This window comes from Idiotropiscis lumnitzeri, chromosome 2, assembly GCF_059441095.1.
Source record: "Idiotropiscis lumnitzeri isolate Australia: NSW breed Sydney's pygmy pipehorse chromosome 2, RoL_Ilum_1.0, whole genome shotgun sequence".
NCBI lineage: Eukaryota > Metazoa > Chordata > Actinopteri > Syngnathiformes > Syngnathidae > Idiotropiscis > Idiotropiscis lumnitzeri.
In genome coordinates, this window is record NC_142392.1 from 15704918 (window position 1) to 15723701 (window position 18784).

The 18784-nt window shown below is 38.8% G+C and overlaps 2 protein-coding genes across 2 annotated transcripts; both read right to left on the minus strand.

Moving 5' to 3' along the window:
• Window positions 1–1957, minus strand: LOC148341781 (uncharacterized). The gene is made up of 4 exons (XM_088288354.1): window positions 1663–1957; window positions 869–1013; window positions 543–689; window positions 1–427 (listed from the first exon to the last, which is right to left on the minus strand). Exons 2-4 carry the CDS (start codon window positions 957–959, stop codon window positions 267–269), a joined length of 399 nt encoding a protein of 132 aa, XP_088144480.1. The 5' UTR covers window positions 960–1013; window positions 1663–1957; the 3' UTR covers window positions 1–266.
• Window positions 1958–14330: 12373 nt separating this feature from the next.
• Window positions 14331–18114, minus strand: LOC148341782 (amphoterin-induced protein 2-like). Its single transcript, XM_088288414.1, has 2 exons — window positions 17995–18114; window positions 14331–16610 (listed from the first exon to the last, which is right to left on the minus strand). The coding sequence occupies exon 2, from the start codon at window positions 16516–16518 to the stop codon at window positions 15028–15030; it is 1491 nt and encodes a 496-aa protein (XP_088144540.1). The 5' UTR covers window positions 16519–16610; window positions 17995–18114; the 3' UTR covers window positions 14331–15027.
• Window positions 18115–18784: the final 670 nt, after the last annotated feature.

Genomic DNA, 18784 nt, shown 5'->3' on the forward strand with positions numbered 1-18784 from the left:
TAGTAATAGGATATAACATTTACTTAGTTTATGTTGCAACAAAGCATGTTTGATTTCAACCATTATTGCGTGTACCTAATGAGACCATTAACTGCACCTATCTCACAACATATTAATTATCATGTAGCCTATACAACAGGCTACAGTCAGTGATTTTTCACATGAGCAAAAATATTTGTAAAATACAACAATTTCAATAACAGCTCGAGACAAACTGGCTTTTCTTCATTTTTGAGGAGGTTCAAACTTTTGCAAAATTCTCCTTTTCAGTGCTGAACCAGATCCCAGGGTATAGAGGGTCCGAGGACACAGTTTTTGGCTGTTGCCGTTGGATAGCATCCTTCTACAGCGGCAGATGATAAACAAATATCATCATAAGGCTGATAAAGAGTCTGTTTGGAAACATCTTGATGGCCGCACGTCGTATCTTGGGGTAAAAAAAAAATACATTTAGCAAAACAATGTGAATTAACTGTAATTATTCCTGAAAAATTCAATTCTGGCCATAAAAACAAAATATCAGGAGTGCGTTAAGCACCCACCTATCTGGATGTTCTGCAAAGTCTGCGCGCGCTCCAGAGCCTCTCTGGCATTGTTGTCCAATTTCAGACACCTGTGCATGACAAGTAGAGCCAAACACAGCTGGAGGGCAAATGTCAACACACCCAGCACGATGACAACGTTATTATCTGGTGAGGAGAAAACAAGGAGAGAAAAATTATACCTGCACAAAGTATGAAAATGTTAACGTTTCTACGTGCTATATGTGAAAAGACGTTTTTGGAGTGTCTACAGTTGATGAAAAAAGTCTACACACCCCTGGAAATGTCAGATTTTTGTTAGAAAGAGGTGCAATGTTTTTACAGACCATATGATGACATTTGCGGCATGGCCTCCCAGCGGGAGATGACGAGGCCCGAGAAGCTCCAAGTGGAGTTGTGGTTCTGGATGAGCTCCATTTGTCAGGCTTGTCACGAAGCACCAGTGAGAGTGGCAGACGGAACGCCGAAGACCTTTACAAGTTGTCGTGTCGGTCAGACGAAGGTCACAAAAATGGCACGGGGACAGTTTAAAGATGTGGAGAAAAATGAATTTGGGATATATTTCACTCCAAGATTTCACAATTCAATTCGGCTCAAAACATGATTTAAATCTCGAGAGATGAGCAGTGATTTAAGGTGGTACAAAAAAAATTAATAAATTACACATGTGATTCCCAAGGATCATGATTAAACGATTAATGGAGGATTTTATGATATCAAAACAAAGCAATCAAATTCAAAGCCCTCATAAAAATGCTACAGAGAGGATTTATCGTGTCTGAATTATTTTATTCTTTTATCTGCTCAACTAAGTCAAATTTAATAAGACAGAAAATGTTTCATTATATTCGAAGACAGTGACGTGAAACTATTTAAATACACACGCTAAAGCCAGCGGGTCGAACTTCAATGGACTTTGGCTCTTAAGGAGTTAGATAACAAAGTAGGCTACCAGAATTCACAGATAAACATTCATAAGTATATGATAAAAAAAAGAATCAATGAAATTAGTACAATGTAACTCGACAATGAAGAGAATTGTTATAACAGTCGCACACACACGCAGCAAAATTTCTTCACATGCATTATTGATTTGCTAAAGTTCGCATTTTTTACTAACCTTGCAAATGATGGACGTTGCAGTATTTTTTTAATCCCCCTCCTGTCCGAAGCTTGTGTTGTTTGGAGTTTAACCCCGGCAGAGAAGCCACTCAATTCCCCTCATTAAAGTTCCTGGGAAGTTTGTGTTCCTGCTCACTCCACATGAGGTCTTTTTTTTTTTTTTTTTTTCTTCTTCTTCTTTTTGGTAGGAGACAGCTGTGCCCTCACATTCATTGCACGCAGTCAGTCGCAAACTCGAGTCACTTTCTTGAAATGAATTACAAAAATAATAATAAGAAATTGTTCATCCGAGAGGCAGATACATTTTAGTGGTAATGACTAAACTAACCAGGGGACCTTGTTCAGTTTCCCTCAGGGTTGGGCGTATTCGGTGAGCAACAGTGTGTGTCACATTCTGCTTTTTGTCACTTTGCCCCTGATTAAACTTTGAACACATTAATGGATTATTTTGGCTTTAAACTCATATTGGTATCACTTAATAATGGAGTATATACACTATTTTATTCGGCGGTATCTGCACTTTGGTATCAAGCTCCCACAAGATTTATCCCATACGATGCCCTCTAGTGGCTAATTGATGAACAGCAATAGAGATGTGAGCATTTATTTTATCGACAGGCCTACTAACTTATTTATCATATTGGAAATAAATGCGTAAACATTTCAACATAGCCCCTTCAATTTGCTTTCGTACCGAGGGGTACGTGTACGGCTGCTTGGAAAAACTGTACTAGGCGGTAATAACCAGCAGAGGACGCCAAGTGAATTTAGCAACCAAAGTCAAATATAAACGGGCTGTCACTTGTATAGCGTTTTTCTGCCATTGGGACTCAAAGGAACTGATGTTTATTTCACTGAATATTGTATAATAATAGTTATTGCGCAGGCCAGCCAACTTTTCATCACGGCAAACAGATAAGAGCATTTTATAAGTCACAACAGATACACATCATACATTTTTAAAATGAAACATCAAATCAAGTTAATTTATTTCATATGCTGAAAGTGTCACCCTGACCATAAAACGCACATTCGTCCATTCAAACAATATTGTTTATGTTGACATCCCTGACGCTGGACACACGTTAATCCCAAATTTCCCGCTCCCTTTTAACACAGAATAAAATTGTAGATATCGGAAGCACAATCGCGTCCTCTAGCAAGGATTAATCCTACACATGGTGCGCCGGCCTTCATGCAAATTCCATTTTGATTATTAAAAGCAGAGGACAGAGGAGGCAAACTGTTTTGTTTCCCATTAAGGCGACCCCTTCTCCAACTAAGAGGATTATCCCTGACACACACGCGGCACTTACATAAGGCTGTCAGGGGAGGATAATATCTGACATTTGTGCAATATCCTACATTTTGGCAGATTGAGGTGGAGCAGCGAGCAGGCTAAAGTTGCCAACGTGGCGCTGGAGATGAATGAATGAAAATGTTTCCTTTCTCCGGCCGTGTGAACGATGTGACCTGTAGAACTCAAAATCCCCCCAGCATCGATTTGATAGTGTGGTGGATAATTACGCGGTGAGAGTTAAATTAGCAGTAATGGCAGCCCACTTCCGTTAAAACATAATTAGCACGCTTCAAGTCAATATCTCAAGGGCACAGCAATAAAGAATGCACGGTTTGACACGAGACATTTTCCTGTTTATTCCGGATATCTTTTGCACTGAGTTCCACCTAAAAAAAAATATATATATTTAACTCTCACATTGACTTGCGAGCAAAAAAAAAATTAAAAAAAATCTCAGATTCGGTCATCAGTTTGCCAAAATAAATAAATAAATAAATAAAACATTTATTGCACTCCCAGTTGACGTTCACAGTCAAACTAAACACGAAGCAAAGAGAATTAAACGTGTATTTAAAACAACCGCGTGGCTTTATTAAAGCGAATTCTGTTGAGCGTCATGCTAACATCCAATACAAAATGCCACGCACAAGCTAACGACGTAATGGCGTTATAACCTCGAAAGCAGGCGTGGGCAAACTACGGCCTGAGGGCCACATGCGGCCCATTAAACGTTTTAATTCGGCCCGCCAAACTTGAAAAAAATTAAATGAATAAACCTTGTTAATGTTTTATTTTCTAAATGTTGTGGTGTGTGCAAAGACATATTTTGTTGTAATGCTTTTGTTCACTTTTATTTAAAATTAAATGTATTTTTTTTCTCCGATGAGGTGAGGTTGCCAAAACACTCCATCCATCTGCTCGTGGTCCAGCCCCTCTGTCAAATTTTAGAACCCATTTTGCATTCAGCGAGAGAATCATGATCTTAAGTGGCGGAAGCAACCAGGTAATGGGTATGCACGCAATCCCCTCCGATTTGTGTGATCCATCAAATCGAACACAAAAGGTTTCATTAGATCCTCTCCCCAGGGCATCCAAACACACGCCGTTAATCTCGTCTCTCATTACTGCGACATTTCTCTGGACAGTTGCCACAACAACCCCGATCGCCGTTCTCGTATGGATCACATGCGTTCAGGAGACGGGCTTTCTTCCCCTTTCTAATCTGCGCGCATCAGAAATGAATCACAACCGTGGAAGAAAGCTTCCTCTTTTAAATGTCAAGGCAGAAGCTCCCTGATAACAAGCGCTTGTAATCGGCCTTGTAGAATTGTTTGCACACACGTACAGTACGTTATTAGACAGCGACGCGGTACGTCCTAGATCCAAAAGCATTGGACTTTTTTTTTTGTTGGTACTTCAAATATTTAGTTATTTATTTAATAATGTTTTTTTTTCTTTTTTCTTTTTTTTTTTTTACATTTTCTGAAATTAAATGAGAATTTTTTAATTTGGATTTTGGTAAATTAATTTACACATACATATAGACTGATTATAAAAAGTCTACACACCCCATCTTGAAATTGACACCTGCTATGACATAAAAAATGAGCACGATGAGTCACTTCAAAACTTGTTACCACCATGTGAGCTTTCACAACTTGGCCCGAATCTTTAAGGCTTCCACACAAAATAAAAAGACGTCAAGAAAGCCCACTAGAACATCTGAATTTTAGATGGAGTTAGTGAGAGACATTTTAAATGGTCGCAAGACTGTGCTGACTCATTTAACATACAATTCAGTTAGAAAACATAGCCACGTCGCCATTACAGGAATGTGTGTGTACACTTGTGTAACCACAGAATACGACTGGTTTATTTTGACTTCCCCCTCTTGGCAAGCTTAAAAAAAAGGCCACATTAATCGTGGGAAAAGCTTTTAAATGATAATTCTTGGTCTCTTGGTCTATAATTTAACCTGAAATTGAGCATCAGTGTTTCAACCTTTTATAACGCGGCATATTCCTATAAATAGCACAATCAGAGAACCTGATCATTTCATTTCAGTTTTTTTTTTCAACGTTCCCTCCCCCCCCAGAACTATATGCAATAGTTGACTTTTTTTTTCTTCTCACTGCCTTGTTTGAAAGCTGTTGATTTAGTAGAAAATAGCACATTAGATGTCAGAGCCATTTGATTTCATGTAATGTGATGGCGAAAACCTCACACTGAGGCTTTATGGTCTGTCATACAAAATAATCTCAGACGTACAGTACGGGCAAAACACTCATTAGATGCCTTTATCAGTAAATGTGATGGATGGCATTATAAATAGCTGTTATAGGTCAAGTGTCCCTGATAGTAACAGTGGACAAGTACACTATGGCACACTGCACATGCACTTAGAATTCAATTAAAGCACTATTATGAATCCCCAGAGGAGCAATTATAAAGTCAGCGTACAGTTTAAGAGCATGCCACACACATATATAGAAATAGCCATTAATTCTGCAAAATCTATAGGAACTGTAAAATTGACACTGTGTAAGGTCAGGCTGGAGCAAATCGTAATGCATAAAATACATTGTAGACGGGGTTTATTTGCGCAGAACCTTTGCACATGATCATTGATTATCGATTGACAAATAGACAGAAAGCAGCATACTTGCGTTCTGCAACGCTGAGCTGTTGTTGTAAACAGCACCGGTGGCACAATAAATTGCTGGAATTGCGCGTTTTGCATTCTAAGCTAATGAGCCAAGGCCATAGAAAAAAAACAACAAAAAAAAAAACAGCTGATTAGCATCCAAGAGGCAGACACTTTGTGCTGTGCAGAGGAAATGCAAAGCTGGTTCATAAACATGAACCTGCTTTTGCCTAGAACAGCACAAGTACACTTACATGCACTCAACATTTGCTCTGCTCGCACAATCTAATGAGAGACGGTCATTTGCATGAAATATTGGGTCTTTCAAAAGACAATAATGCTCAGTTTCTATTGCTTGCCAATGACTCTGAATTGTGCATAGGTGTGAATATGAGAGGGAATGCTTATTTGTCTCGAAACAATTGAATGGCAACCAGTTTAGAGTACTGCTGACTCGGGTATTAAATTTCATTAGGTTAATCAATGGAATCATTTTTATTCACTCCAAGATTCTCAAAGTGTGGTACAAGCAACACTACTGCAACGAGAGCTCACCCAAGTGCAGGGTTCTAAAATTTGACAGAGGGGCCGGACCAGGAGTGTTTTGGTAACCTCACCTCATCAGAGAAAAAAAAATACATTTAGTTTGAAATGAAAGTGAACAAAAGCATTACAACAAAATATGTCTTTGAAAAACCACAGTGTTTAGAAAATAAAAAATCAACAAGGTTTATTCACTTAATTTCTTTCAAATTCGGCGGGCCGGAATAAAACGTTTAATGGGCCGCATGTGGCCCCCGTGCCGCAGGTTGCCCACGCCTGCTCTAGTGGTACACAAATTAAAGTTCAGTTATATTTAACTGAAAAGTGCAACACATTTGCAGCTAATATTTATTTTAGATTGGTTCCATTTTATTCACTTTTATGTTAATTGTTCTTCCCCTCTCAATATTTACGTAATATTCAAACTGCGCATAATGTTGCAGAGGCTGCAAAAAAAAAAAAAAGGTTTTAAAACATTTTTTATGCTATTAAATGTATAAGTGTCTCTGAATTTAAGACGTGGTAATCGTTTTTTGCGCAGACAACAAAAGTTCAATACCAGGTGGAATATTTTAAAATCCACTGCTTGTCCAATTTTCAATTTTGACGCTCGGCCCCCTGCTTTTAAGTAACCTACTTACTGCGTCGACGTACACACACTCTTCGAGTCAGTATAAGTGACTTTGCTTCCCTGCTGAGGCTTCCTGATTACATAAACACAGCACGGACTTGCTTGCTTGTTTGGTCTCAATCCAGTCCCGGAACATGAAAAGACATGTCTTCATGTCCTTCATCTCCTTTCATAACCGATAGCGATCAGCTCGGCCTCAGTCGTAGATTTTTACAAAAAAAATAAATAAATAAATAAATGTCATTTGTTTCTTGGCAAGGAACACGTCAAATGTTAATGTTGGCAAGCATATTTCATATAAGGTGGATCAGGAGTAGGGACGGGGACGGGGAGGGGGGGTCCTTATAGATTCGCCTCTTCACCTAATAAGATTGTTCTGGCAATTTCACAGTCGACGCGCTTGTGTTTATCCCACATTTTAATGAAGTGCAGTGTCAGCTTGAATCTTCCTTTTTTTCTTGTGCCGTTCAAAGTGTGTAAATAGATTGGAAATATTCCCAAAATGTGTCACGTGACATCGTCATGTTGGGTAACGGTGTGACAGGGCTCTCTACCCGAAGCCTTCCAATTACTAGACGACAGTCATTCAGGAGCCGCTGTGCGCTGTGCAACGGCGTTTCCAAGGGAGCGACTGAGAAAGAAGGAAGCAGCTCGAAGAGTTGTTTTATGAGGTTTATGCGCGTGTCAGACAGCAGGTGTCCTGCTCATCTGACACGGGAATAAATAACGTCACCCACAATGTGCGCGTTTGTCAAATATATTGGTGATTAATCAATGACAATGTTCATGCCTTAATTGAAAAACATGAAATGATTTCAAATTGACAAATTGATTTCGACTCAGTCGTTGGTTTGGTACGTAACGTGAAAGAAAATCGGCAAAAATGTATTTTCAATTTTGATTCAATACAAATATAATCAGTCCGCTTTCATGGGTAACTACAAAAATCAGATACAATTTTTTTTGGGGGGGGGTAATTTTAAATTACAAAAGGTATCCAAACAATTCACTGATCGTCAAAAACACAGTAACTATAAATTAATTTGCCAATCGATTACTTGCCGATTAAACGTGAGCTGAAATAAACATGATCCGATTTTGCATATTTACTACATTTATTTCCTACAAATAATATAGCTTCATTCATCTGTGTTGCCATTTTGCAAAATAACAGCTTTGGGTTCAACTAAATAGCAGTGATGGGGAAATGAAGCTTCAAATTTGCTTCATGAACCAAGTTGTTGTATTTTTGTGTCCTATAGAGGGCACTGTTGTTTTAAATAAAAGGTTTAAAAAATAGCATGTCAGTGTGCTTTCAGCCCAATGTTGAATTGAGAGTGCCATCTACTGGAGACCAAAACAACTACAACTGGTCCGTAGTTAATTTGAAGCTTCATTTACCCATCACTACTAAATAGGCTCAAATGTCAAAATAGGTTCTTGTGAGTAAGCTGAGAGCAGCTATTATTATTTTAGAATACAATATACAGTTGTGACATTTTGTTAAGCATTAGGATATAATTGGCTTTACAGCAATTCTACGAAACTCACATGGCAACACATGCGGCGCGAGAATGGTGTTAATGCTTCAAACTCCACTGAGGTTCGCACGTGCACGCTCCAAGTAGCAGAACATCCACCGTTGCACTGTGAACATCGGTTTCCATCGCATGCTTTGAATTTTTGATGCACGTTTGACAAGCTTTCATTCATTTGTCCGATACGCGAGCCCGCCGTTGGTTCCCGAGGAGCAAGAAAAAAAATAATAAATCACCCCGTGCACGTTTGAAGAGTGCAGAATAATAATGGTATCACACAAAGGCATTTCTTAACTCATTCAATCCATAAGACAGCTACGTTTTCAAAAACGTAGTCCCCACCTCCCAAAGACGTATTTATACGTCTTTTTTTTTTTTTAGCATTAGAACACAATATTCTGTTTGCCTCGCAAAATCAGTCAACATCCAGAAAAACGCTGGAATTGAGGGGTTCCTCTAGTGAAAATTTCTGGGATTAAATGAGTCAACAAGCATGGTGATGTTCACTGGTAGTGTTTAAACGAAAAAGAAAGCCGTTAAATGATCTCCTTTCGTACTATTCTGGGGGAACCGTTAGAACAAGGTGACTGGACCGTCTAAGCTCAGAAGGCAAGTTAATTAAACAGTGGGACGCATTTGCCAAATGATGCCATTATCCTGAACGTGTTCACATTAATGTTGCTATTTTAGCAATACGACTCCCACTTTCATTAAACTTTCGCCAACGTTTGACTTATGACGCGTCAGAAAATTATTACATTTTGGACTGGGCGCTGAGAAGATTAATGCGACATGGTGGATATCGATCAAAGCGGAATTCATTAAAGCTAAGCAGAGAGGTCATGTGCCTTGACGTTACGACCCGGCTAAAATGTTGTTGTGTAATAGAATCGGTATGTTTTAGCACCAGGCATAACTCTAAAAATGATGCTCCTGTTCGCAAATTACAGTCATGCAACTCAGCAGTGGAGTAAATGTACACTTCCCCTCTTGAAAAAATGGACAGCTCATTACACTAATATAGTTTCTGCTTTTTATAAATTAATTATATAAAGCAATGATGTCATAGTAAGCAAAGGAAGATATCAATCCTAAAATGATCTTAAAAAAAAAAAAAAAAAGTGGAGCATATAACTCCCATACCGTGTAAATATGTCAAATTATCCCCATTGAAATGAACTAAAATACCAATAAACAATTTGTGCGCTTTCTAAAGATCGTGCCCACCAGGGAGCATTATAATGCAGAAATAGATAAGCACAAAGAAGCGTTTCAAAACGGACACAGTCAACTACAACTCTCTCAGAGGATAAAGAATATATGCCTGTGAGAATTACTGTATCGTCTGTCTACATGTGTTACTGCACCATTTGTATCCAAATAGCCATTGACATATTATATAAGGCGCAATACAAGTGACATTTACCATTTATTATTATGTAAACCCGATATGCGAAAAAGAATAAATGTAAAATAAATAAAAAGAAGATTCAGTTTGTGCAAAAAAATCTCTGATTAAAAAAATGTTCTTTGTTTTATGTTAATGTAAACAACTTGAAGGTTTTTTTTGAAGACTATCTCCCAAATTGCAAAAGGTGAGTTGCATATATTGTAATTTTTTTCCAATTTTTGCGTGCAGTCAAAGCACGACCTGATGTGAAAATATCTCACTTTTGCAGAATCGTCCAAGCTACTAATATTAATAAACGAGGTTTTATGCCGACACTGAGAATGCATCAAAAACAATAGCGAGAGTATTCTGGGACCAAGTCATTAAAAGTCAACATGTTAAGATGTGAAAAAACACCTCATCACTGGGAGTGCTATTTCCAGACTGGTCCCAATGGGAACCATGAGCATCAACAGCCAATTTCCCCGTCACTTCTGAAAGCACAGCACTTTTGGAAAAGGCTCCTTATGTCCTCTCGGCCACTGAAATGACAGTACAATCATGTGAAGTGTTGGAGAGAAAAAAAAAAAAAGCCTGCAAAAATAAGCTTTAAGGTTTCACATTTTCACTAGCAAATGAAAAGGCCATAAGAGGATTTTTTTTTTTTTGGGGGGGGGGGGGGAATTGTGATTTGCTGACTCACTAAGAGGTTATTTGCCATGCTTTAAATCCGTCTGACGTAACCCTACTTTTCATTTTTTTCAACCCATAACGGACTCTATTTCCACAGGGTGGCTAAAATAACGACATCCTGGAGGCACAAAACAACACACAAACCACTAAAAGTCAACCTTTTATTTTTTAAAAAAAAAGGTGCAAGACGCACTCATGACAGAACACTTTTGACTACGCATTCTAATGAAACATCAAAAGTAAAAGATGTAATATGATGTGGACAGGACACATGTAGAAGCAACACAAGGCTTCTTGGCACCTTGGAAACGACACCACAGAGCTAAAAATATCAGACAAAGGGAGAATGTAGGTCACACCTTTCCTTATTGGGTGACACCAATATGGCCTGAATGACACTTCACTCCGCTGCCTTTTATTCGCCGGCGCTAAGGGTCAATCCTTCCGCTCGGTTCATAAATCCGGCGATAGATGAGCCATGGGCAAAAAAGCACTTTTTTTATTCTGAAGAAAGAGAGCGCCTGGAACTATGAATCAGTCATGTGCCTGCCACTTTTGACCTTCAAAGCTCAAACGAAAAAGCAAATGGTGAATAGAAATCTTCTATTGGCTTTTGCAGCATCTCGCCATACAGGAAGGTGACATTTTGAGACATGCGCTGCATGGGAAAAAAAATTAAATAAAATCGACACAACCCTGTTCAAATACCAGATTTTGATGCAATATTAAAAAAAAAAACATGAGCAACGTGAATTATTTCAAATATTTCTTTTCAGATATTGCATGAGTGTTAATGGAACCGGTTGACTCGTTCAATGCCATTGACGGATATAGACGTCGGAAAGTGAATTTTTTTTTCACCTGGGCTTGGTCGTGAATGAGTTTTAATTGTGAACACGTGCAACGTCTACTCTCCCACTCAGAGATTTCTCCCACATTAATGGCAGAAATTTTTAAACGAAAAATATTTCATTTTTGACATTTGAACAGGGGTGTGTAAACTTTTTATATCCACTAAGTCTTGATGTGGTTGACGGCTAATAATCGATGTGGTCTATACAAACGGCGAGGCTTTTCAGTATTATTTACGAGTGAATATTTAGTATTTAGTCGATTTTAAATCAACATTGTTAACGATAATGCACTTAGTTGAAATGTTGATGTTAGCAAAACGCGTACTTACTCTGGGACTTTTTTTTTTTTTTTTTTTTAGAATTCGGACGTCCCAGTAATGTTTGCGAGGGTATTACAATAAAGCATGCTAATATGTGCGCTACGATATCAATCAGACCTCTTATGATGCCACTTACTGACTGCAGTGGGTTGGTACCAAGACAACTCTCTAAACAACTACACTATACATTAGGGCAGAAACGGGTCCTCGAGTAATTCGAGTACGACTGTTAAAGAAAAAAAAAAAAAAAAAAGAAAAAAAAAAAGAAAAATCGAGGCATTTTTTTTTTAGCCGGCAAAAATCGCGACTGAGCTTGTGAGGTTATTTTGCCACATAGACCAAAATTCAGGCGGGGGGGGGATTAATCGAAATTTTTACTTTTATAGACACGAAAATAGTATACTGCTATGCACACTTTGAATTTAAGTACAAAATTAATTTATTATGAAGTGGATTTTTTTTTTTTTTTATCCGAACACATGATTATTGAATAGAATATTTTCTAGCTGCAAGCTTACTATACATACGTAAATGTGCAGGAATTAACGCCTCGAGAAAATTCCATCACAATGCATCGATCAATCTCATTTTTGCTGGCAAGTGCTACATTGCTCCAACTTATCAAAATAGGAATTCGTGTCTTATAGGTCGCAAAGGTCGTCAAAGAGAGAATTGCTATGTAAAATACCTCGACGATACAAGCAGACACAGTTTGATCAAAAAGAAAACAAGGTTGGATTGGTTTCTGCGGTGGTGTTTGCGCAGCACGACGTCTTTTAATTGCCAAAAGTCAGTCAGACTTTGACAATAAGCTTCACTGCTGCGGCGCCTTATCGACTCGAGTGTGACCGTTCCGTCGACTGCATTTCGATGATCTTTGAGATCTCTGCCCGAAACATTTCCATATGGGGTCTTCATATAAACAATGTCAGAATCCGTGGAATGCAAATACAACTTTCCCCCCAAAAAATTGGGGATTTTGGACCTTTTGGTTGACATTTCAGGATGAACCCAAAATGCTGTACAGGCAAACCTAATTTGAGTCTCAGGCTAAAAATAGCTCAAATATTTTGATTCGAAACCCGGGAGACAAAAAAAGACAACACATATGAAGCAAATTCATAGATAAGCTGCGACGTCTACAACTGACACCAGTCAAGTCGACATGTTTATTCGCTGACTCCTACGTCAGTCACCAGGTCAGGGCCACACTTTAGAGCAGTGGTGGGCAAACTACGGCCCGGGGGCCACATGCGGCCCGTTGAACGTTTCAATCCGGCCCGCCGAACTTGAAAAAAAAAAATTAAATGAATAAACCTTGTTAATGTTTTATTTTCAAAATATTTTGTTTCTCAAAAATAATTAAATGAATAAACCTTGTTAATGTTTTATTTTCGAAATATTTTGTTTCTCAAAAAAAATTAAATGAATAAACCTTGTTAATGTTTTATTTTCGAAATATTTTGTTTCTCAAAAAAAATTAAATGAATAAACCTTGTTAATGTTTTATTTTCAAAATATTTTGTTTCTCAAAAAAAATTAAATGAATAAACCTTGTTAGTTTTATTTTCTAAATATTTTGTTTCTCAAAAAAAATTAAATGAATAAACCTTGTTAATGTTTGATTTTCTAAATATTTTGTTTCTCAAAAAAAATTAAATGAATAAACCTTGTTAATGTTTTATTTTCGAAATATTTTGTTTCCCAAAAAAAATTAAATGAATAAACCTTGTTCATGTTTGATTTTCGAAATATTTAGTTTCTCAAAAAAAATTAAATGAATAAACCTTGTTAATGTTTGATTTTCGAAATATTTTGTTTCTCAAAAAAAATTAAATGAATAAACCTTGTTAATGTTTTATTTTCGAAATATTTTGTTTCTCAAAAAAAATTAAATGAATAAACCTTGTTCATGTTTGATTTTCGAAATATTTTGTTTCTCAAAAAAAATTAAATGAATAAACCTTGTTAATGTTTGATTTTCGAAATATTTTGTTTCTCAAAAAAAATTAAATGAATAAACCTTGTTAATGTTTTATTTTCGAAATATTTTGTTTCTCAAAAAAAATTAAATGAATAAACCTTGTTAATGTTTTATTTTCGAAATATTTTGTTTCTCAAAAAAAATTAAATGAATAAACCTTGTTCATGTTTGATTTTCGAAATATTTTGTTTCTCAAAAAAAATTAAATGAATAAACCTTGTTCATGTTTGATTTTCGAAATATTTTGTTTCTCAAAAAAAATTAAATGAATAAACCTTGTTCATGTTTGATTTTCGAAATATTTTGTTTCTCAAAAAAAATTAAATGAATAAACCTTGTTCATGTTTTATTTTCTAAATACTTTGTTTCTCAAAAAAAATTAAATGAATAAACCTTGTTAATGTTTGATTTTCGAAATATTTTGTTTCTCAAAAAAAATTAAATGAATAAACCTTGTTAATGTTTGATTTTCGAAATATTTTGTTTCTCAAAAAAAATTAAATGAATAAACCTTGTTCATGTTTTATTTTCGAAATATTTTGTTTCTCAAAAAAAATTAAATGAATAAACCTTGTTCATGTTTTATTTTCGAAATATTTTGTTTCTCAAAAAAAATTAAATGAATAAACCTTGTTCATGTTTTATTTTCGAAATATTTTGTTTCTCAAAAAAAATTAAATGAATAAACCTTGTTAATGTTTTATTTTCGAAATATTTAGTTTCTCAAAAAAAATTAAATGAATAAACCTTGTTAATGTTTTATTTTCGAAATATTTTTTTTCTCAAAAAAAATTAAATGAATAAACCTTGTTAGTTTTATTTTCGAAATATTTTGTTTCTCAAAAAAAATTAAATGAATAAACCTTGTTAATGTTTTATTTTCGAAATATTTTGTTTCTCAAAAAAAATTAAATGAATAAACCTTGTTAATGTTTTATTTTCGAAATATTTTGTTTCTCAAAAAAAATTAAATGAATAAACCTTGTTAATGTTTTATTTTCGAAATATTTTGTTTCTCAAAAATAATTAAATGAATAAACCTTGTTAATGTTTGATTTTCGAAATATTTTGTTTCTCAAAAAAAATTAAATGAATAAACCTTGTTAATGTTTGATTTTCGAAATATTTTGTTTCTCAAAGACATTTATGTTGTTTTAATGCTTTTGTTCATTTTCATTGCAAAAAATAAATGTTTTGGTTTTTTTTCTCCGATGAGGTGAGGTGACCAAAACACTCCACCCATCGGCTCCTGGTCCGGCCCCTCGGTCAAATTTTAGAACTCATTGTGGCCCGCCGATCAAAAGGTTTGCCCAACCCTGCTTTCGAGTCACACACAGCCTTAAATTCACCGTTAGACGTTCGTGCATTTGAGATCCATCCTGAAATTTCACCCAAAGGATGAATATCCCGAACATTTTCTGACTCATGCATATTATCATCTGCGATGGGACGACGATGATGTTTTGTTATACCATGAGGGCTGTGTCTGTGAGGGTCTGTCCCACTGTCCTGCTTCCGTTCTTAAGAATCCCCTCAGTGGTAGCGTGACTCGTGTTGATAACTGGCGATTTTGCAGCAGCGCTTTCACAGTCCTCCACTTGGGGCTCTAAGAACGCTACCCTTTTCCCATCGGACCGCCGCTGCCCCGACTCATTTTCCCTGGGATCCGAACACAGGACGATAGCTCGCCCTCCGCACCCTCCCGAGGCGCCCCGGTTTTCCCTGCACCGACACGGCGTCAGGTAGAGGTAGAGGAGCACCAGTATGATGCTGACCACGCAAGAAGCCAGGGTGGTGAACGCCGTGTTGAAATGCTCGCCTCCGCCTCGATGGGCCAATCCGCTGGCGGCGACGGAGCTCACGTTTCCCACGACCACGTTGACCTCCGGAGACCCATCGGGGTGGCGCCGGCGCCCGCGGGCCGCCACGCACGCGTATGCGCCAGAATCCTCCATCAGCGCACCTCTTATCTCCAGGGTGCCATTAGGAAGGACGGCGAGGTGAGCGCTTGGATCGTGTGCGGATAAATTTAGCACTGTTGTGGGGGTCACCCAGAACACAGCTGGATCCTTCAGCAGCGGCGAGGCAAAGCCCGGACATGTCAACCACAACCATTTACCCGGATCGACTTGGTAGCTTCCCGCATCAACGGACACCTCCTCGCCCCGGCTACAATTCAGCTTTGGGCCTACGTCGTCCCTGCATGGGTAGCCATCTTTAAAGTCCAACAGGGGCAGATACTGCTTCCAAGTCCAGTACTCGAGCAGAGCCAGTAAAGCGCAGTCACATATGAGAGGGTTTCCCTGCAAATAAATTCCACCACGTCGGCTGAGAAAAAGCAGCGTGTGAACATGCACGCCGGCGAGTCTGTTGGATGACACGTCGAGGAAGGTCAGGTTGAGAGGCCCGCTTTCATCCCAAAGACTTACAGGGAGTGACGTCAGCCTGTTCCCAGACAGGTAGAGTTTCGCCAGGCTGCGGAGACCACTAAAGGAGTTAGGATTGATCTGGACGATGCGGTTACCAAACAGCAGCAGCTCTCTGAGCGCCGTGAGTCCGGTAAAGATAGACGAATTGAGCACCGATAGTTTGTTGGATGAGAGGTCCAAGTGGAGGAGATGAGGTGTCACCGTGAAGGCGTTGGCCTCGATTTGGACGATGTGATTGCGGCCAAGGAGTAGAGCGGCAAGCCGGTCGAACGGCCGCGTTATCCAATCAGTGGGTAGAACAGTCAGGGAATTGTGGCTCAGGTCTAAGCGCGTGGCGTAGCCGGGGAGGTCAGGGGGCAGCGCCGACAGATTGCAGCCGCTGCAAGAAACGATATCGCTGGCGCAAATGCAGCCGGGCGGGCACGCGAGCGCCCGGGGAGGGAAGCCGAGACACAGGGAGAGGAGCAGGGCCGCGGCCGCGGGGTTGACGCTGCTCTGGCTCAAGAGATGCGACACGATGGGACGCATCCTGCTTTTCCCTCGGGGGCTGAGTCTCAGCTTGCCGTCTCACGTGGCTCACGCATTGTCAGCTTTACAAGCAAGTCGTGTTGGAGGGAGAGCTGAGGAAGAAACACACATTTGAATGTTATTATTTTTACAAAGCTGCATTTCATTTCTTGACTCGATTTTTAAAATGTTTCCGGTGTTTAAATGTTGTCAAACTTGGTTCTTTACAATTGCTTTTGCTTGCTGCGCTTTGCTTTCGAAGGTCTTTCGCTGTTTTTGTTTGTAGATGCGTCTAGGTGTTGTGCCTCTGGTTGTGTGACGCACATTGACTTGCCTTGTGTATGAAATGTGCTCGATAAATAAAGCCGCCGTGCCTTGCCTATTATAGCCAATGTGTCGGGCTGTTTATTGCAGCCGCCGCTCATGTTTACACCAGCAGTCACACAACGGCTGCATTCAGGTACACTTTGCAAATGAACAAATTCCTTTCCATACCGTATTCTGAAATGGATTATGTGGGGAATTAACTGAATACTTAAGTTAATGCAATGATTCATTTTGCTTTGTTTATAATTTGTTTTGTACTATAGGACTTATTAGGTTAGTGTTGTCATGATATAATGGCAAGTTGTTATCTTGAAAAGTGTTGTATTTGAGTGAAAGATACACAATGTCGAGGTCTAGAGCAGGGGTGGGCAACCTTTTTAATTGGCGGGCCACAACGGGTTCTAAAATTTGACAGAGAAGCCGAACCAGGAACGTGGATGGAGTGTTTTGGTAACCTCGCCTCATCAGAGAAAAAAACCCAAAACATTTAATTTAGAATGAAAATGAACAAAAGCATTACAACTTGGAAAAACCACAGTATTCAGAAAATAAAACATTAACGAGGTTTATTCGTTTAATTTTTTTCAAGTTCGGCGGGCCGGATTAAAGCGTTTGACGGGCCGCATGTGGCCCCCGGGCCGTAGTTTGCCCACACCTGGTCTAGAGAATAGGTTTACCCTTTTTTTTTTTTTTTTTAATCATTTTGATTAATTAATTTGATTTTCATCACAAATGCATGATGCTATGGCAGTATCGGCGAGCACTGAAACGTAATTAATTTGAAAAAAGCAGAATCGGTAGAACTGCAGCTACACCCATATGTGAGGTGAAAAGTAATTAAAAAAAAAAAAAAAAAAAATAGAAGAAGCATTATCTTGGTCAAGGCATACGTGGAGAGGAAAAGCATGCAGTAATATAAGCAGTATTATTTTATTTTCTGTTCGCAATTCCTCTCTTACGGTGTACAATGTTTGTAATCATGGTGATTAAACTCAGCTGTGATAAAACTCTCGCATCAAAAACACTATACACACGACTGTAATTGTTTTGAAAGTATTTCACAAAACACCTTTGAAATATAACTCCAAATTGCATATGGGCTCAGGATGGGGAAAAAATAAATAAATAAATTTTAAAAAAGCTCAAACAACAAACACAGTGACTGCTCACCTTGCCGCCCACGCAGCTGCCGCCTGTCCAAACAGTCCTCCTCTTGTCCACACGTTAGCTTCCGCATCCACGCTCGCTCCGAGGTCGGACCGCGTGCAATCACAATCGCCCCCCCCCACCACCACCCACCCAACCCCCTCCTGTTGGGTCTGCCTCAAAGCTCAACTCGGTTCGGTTCCGCCGCGCCGCGCTCCGTTGTGCATCCCTCAAAAGCAGACAGCCGACTGGCTGGCTGGCTGGCGTGTGTGCGCCTCGAGGAGCGATGGGGAAGGAGAGGGAAGCTGCGAATGAACTGTTCACCTGCAGGTCGCGTTGCGTGACGCCAGTGGGAGGGGACAAGAGGCGCTGGGAAGACGGAAGCCACCGCAGCACGACGTTGCACGCACGCGGGTGGAGTGGCGGGAAAGCTGCAGCTGCACGACGCTGTCGCGCTTAGAATGACACGATGGCGGTCTAAAATCGTTGATGATGGTGGTTCTTAAACTTTAAACTAAATCGGTCTGTAAATACGTAACTGTACTCTTTTTTTTTTTTTTTTTTTACTTCACTGAATTCTTTTAGATACGAGAAAGATACCATACTTTGACAATCACTATTTTATAAAATGGCAGCCAGTGGGGATTTACCTGATTTAATCCACAATTTTAATACCACGATCCCATCGCAATTATTGAAAGGCGAGGCAGCTTTATTTATCTAGCACATCATCTCATCCACGAGGCAACTCAATGTGCTTCACAAAAGCAAACGCACAACACCTAAAAGCTTTTACACGCACAAGAGCTAACGG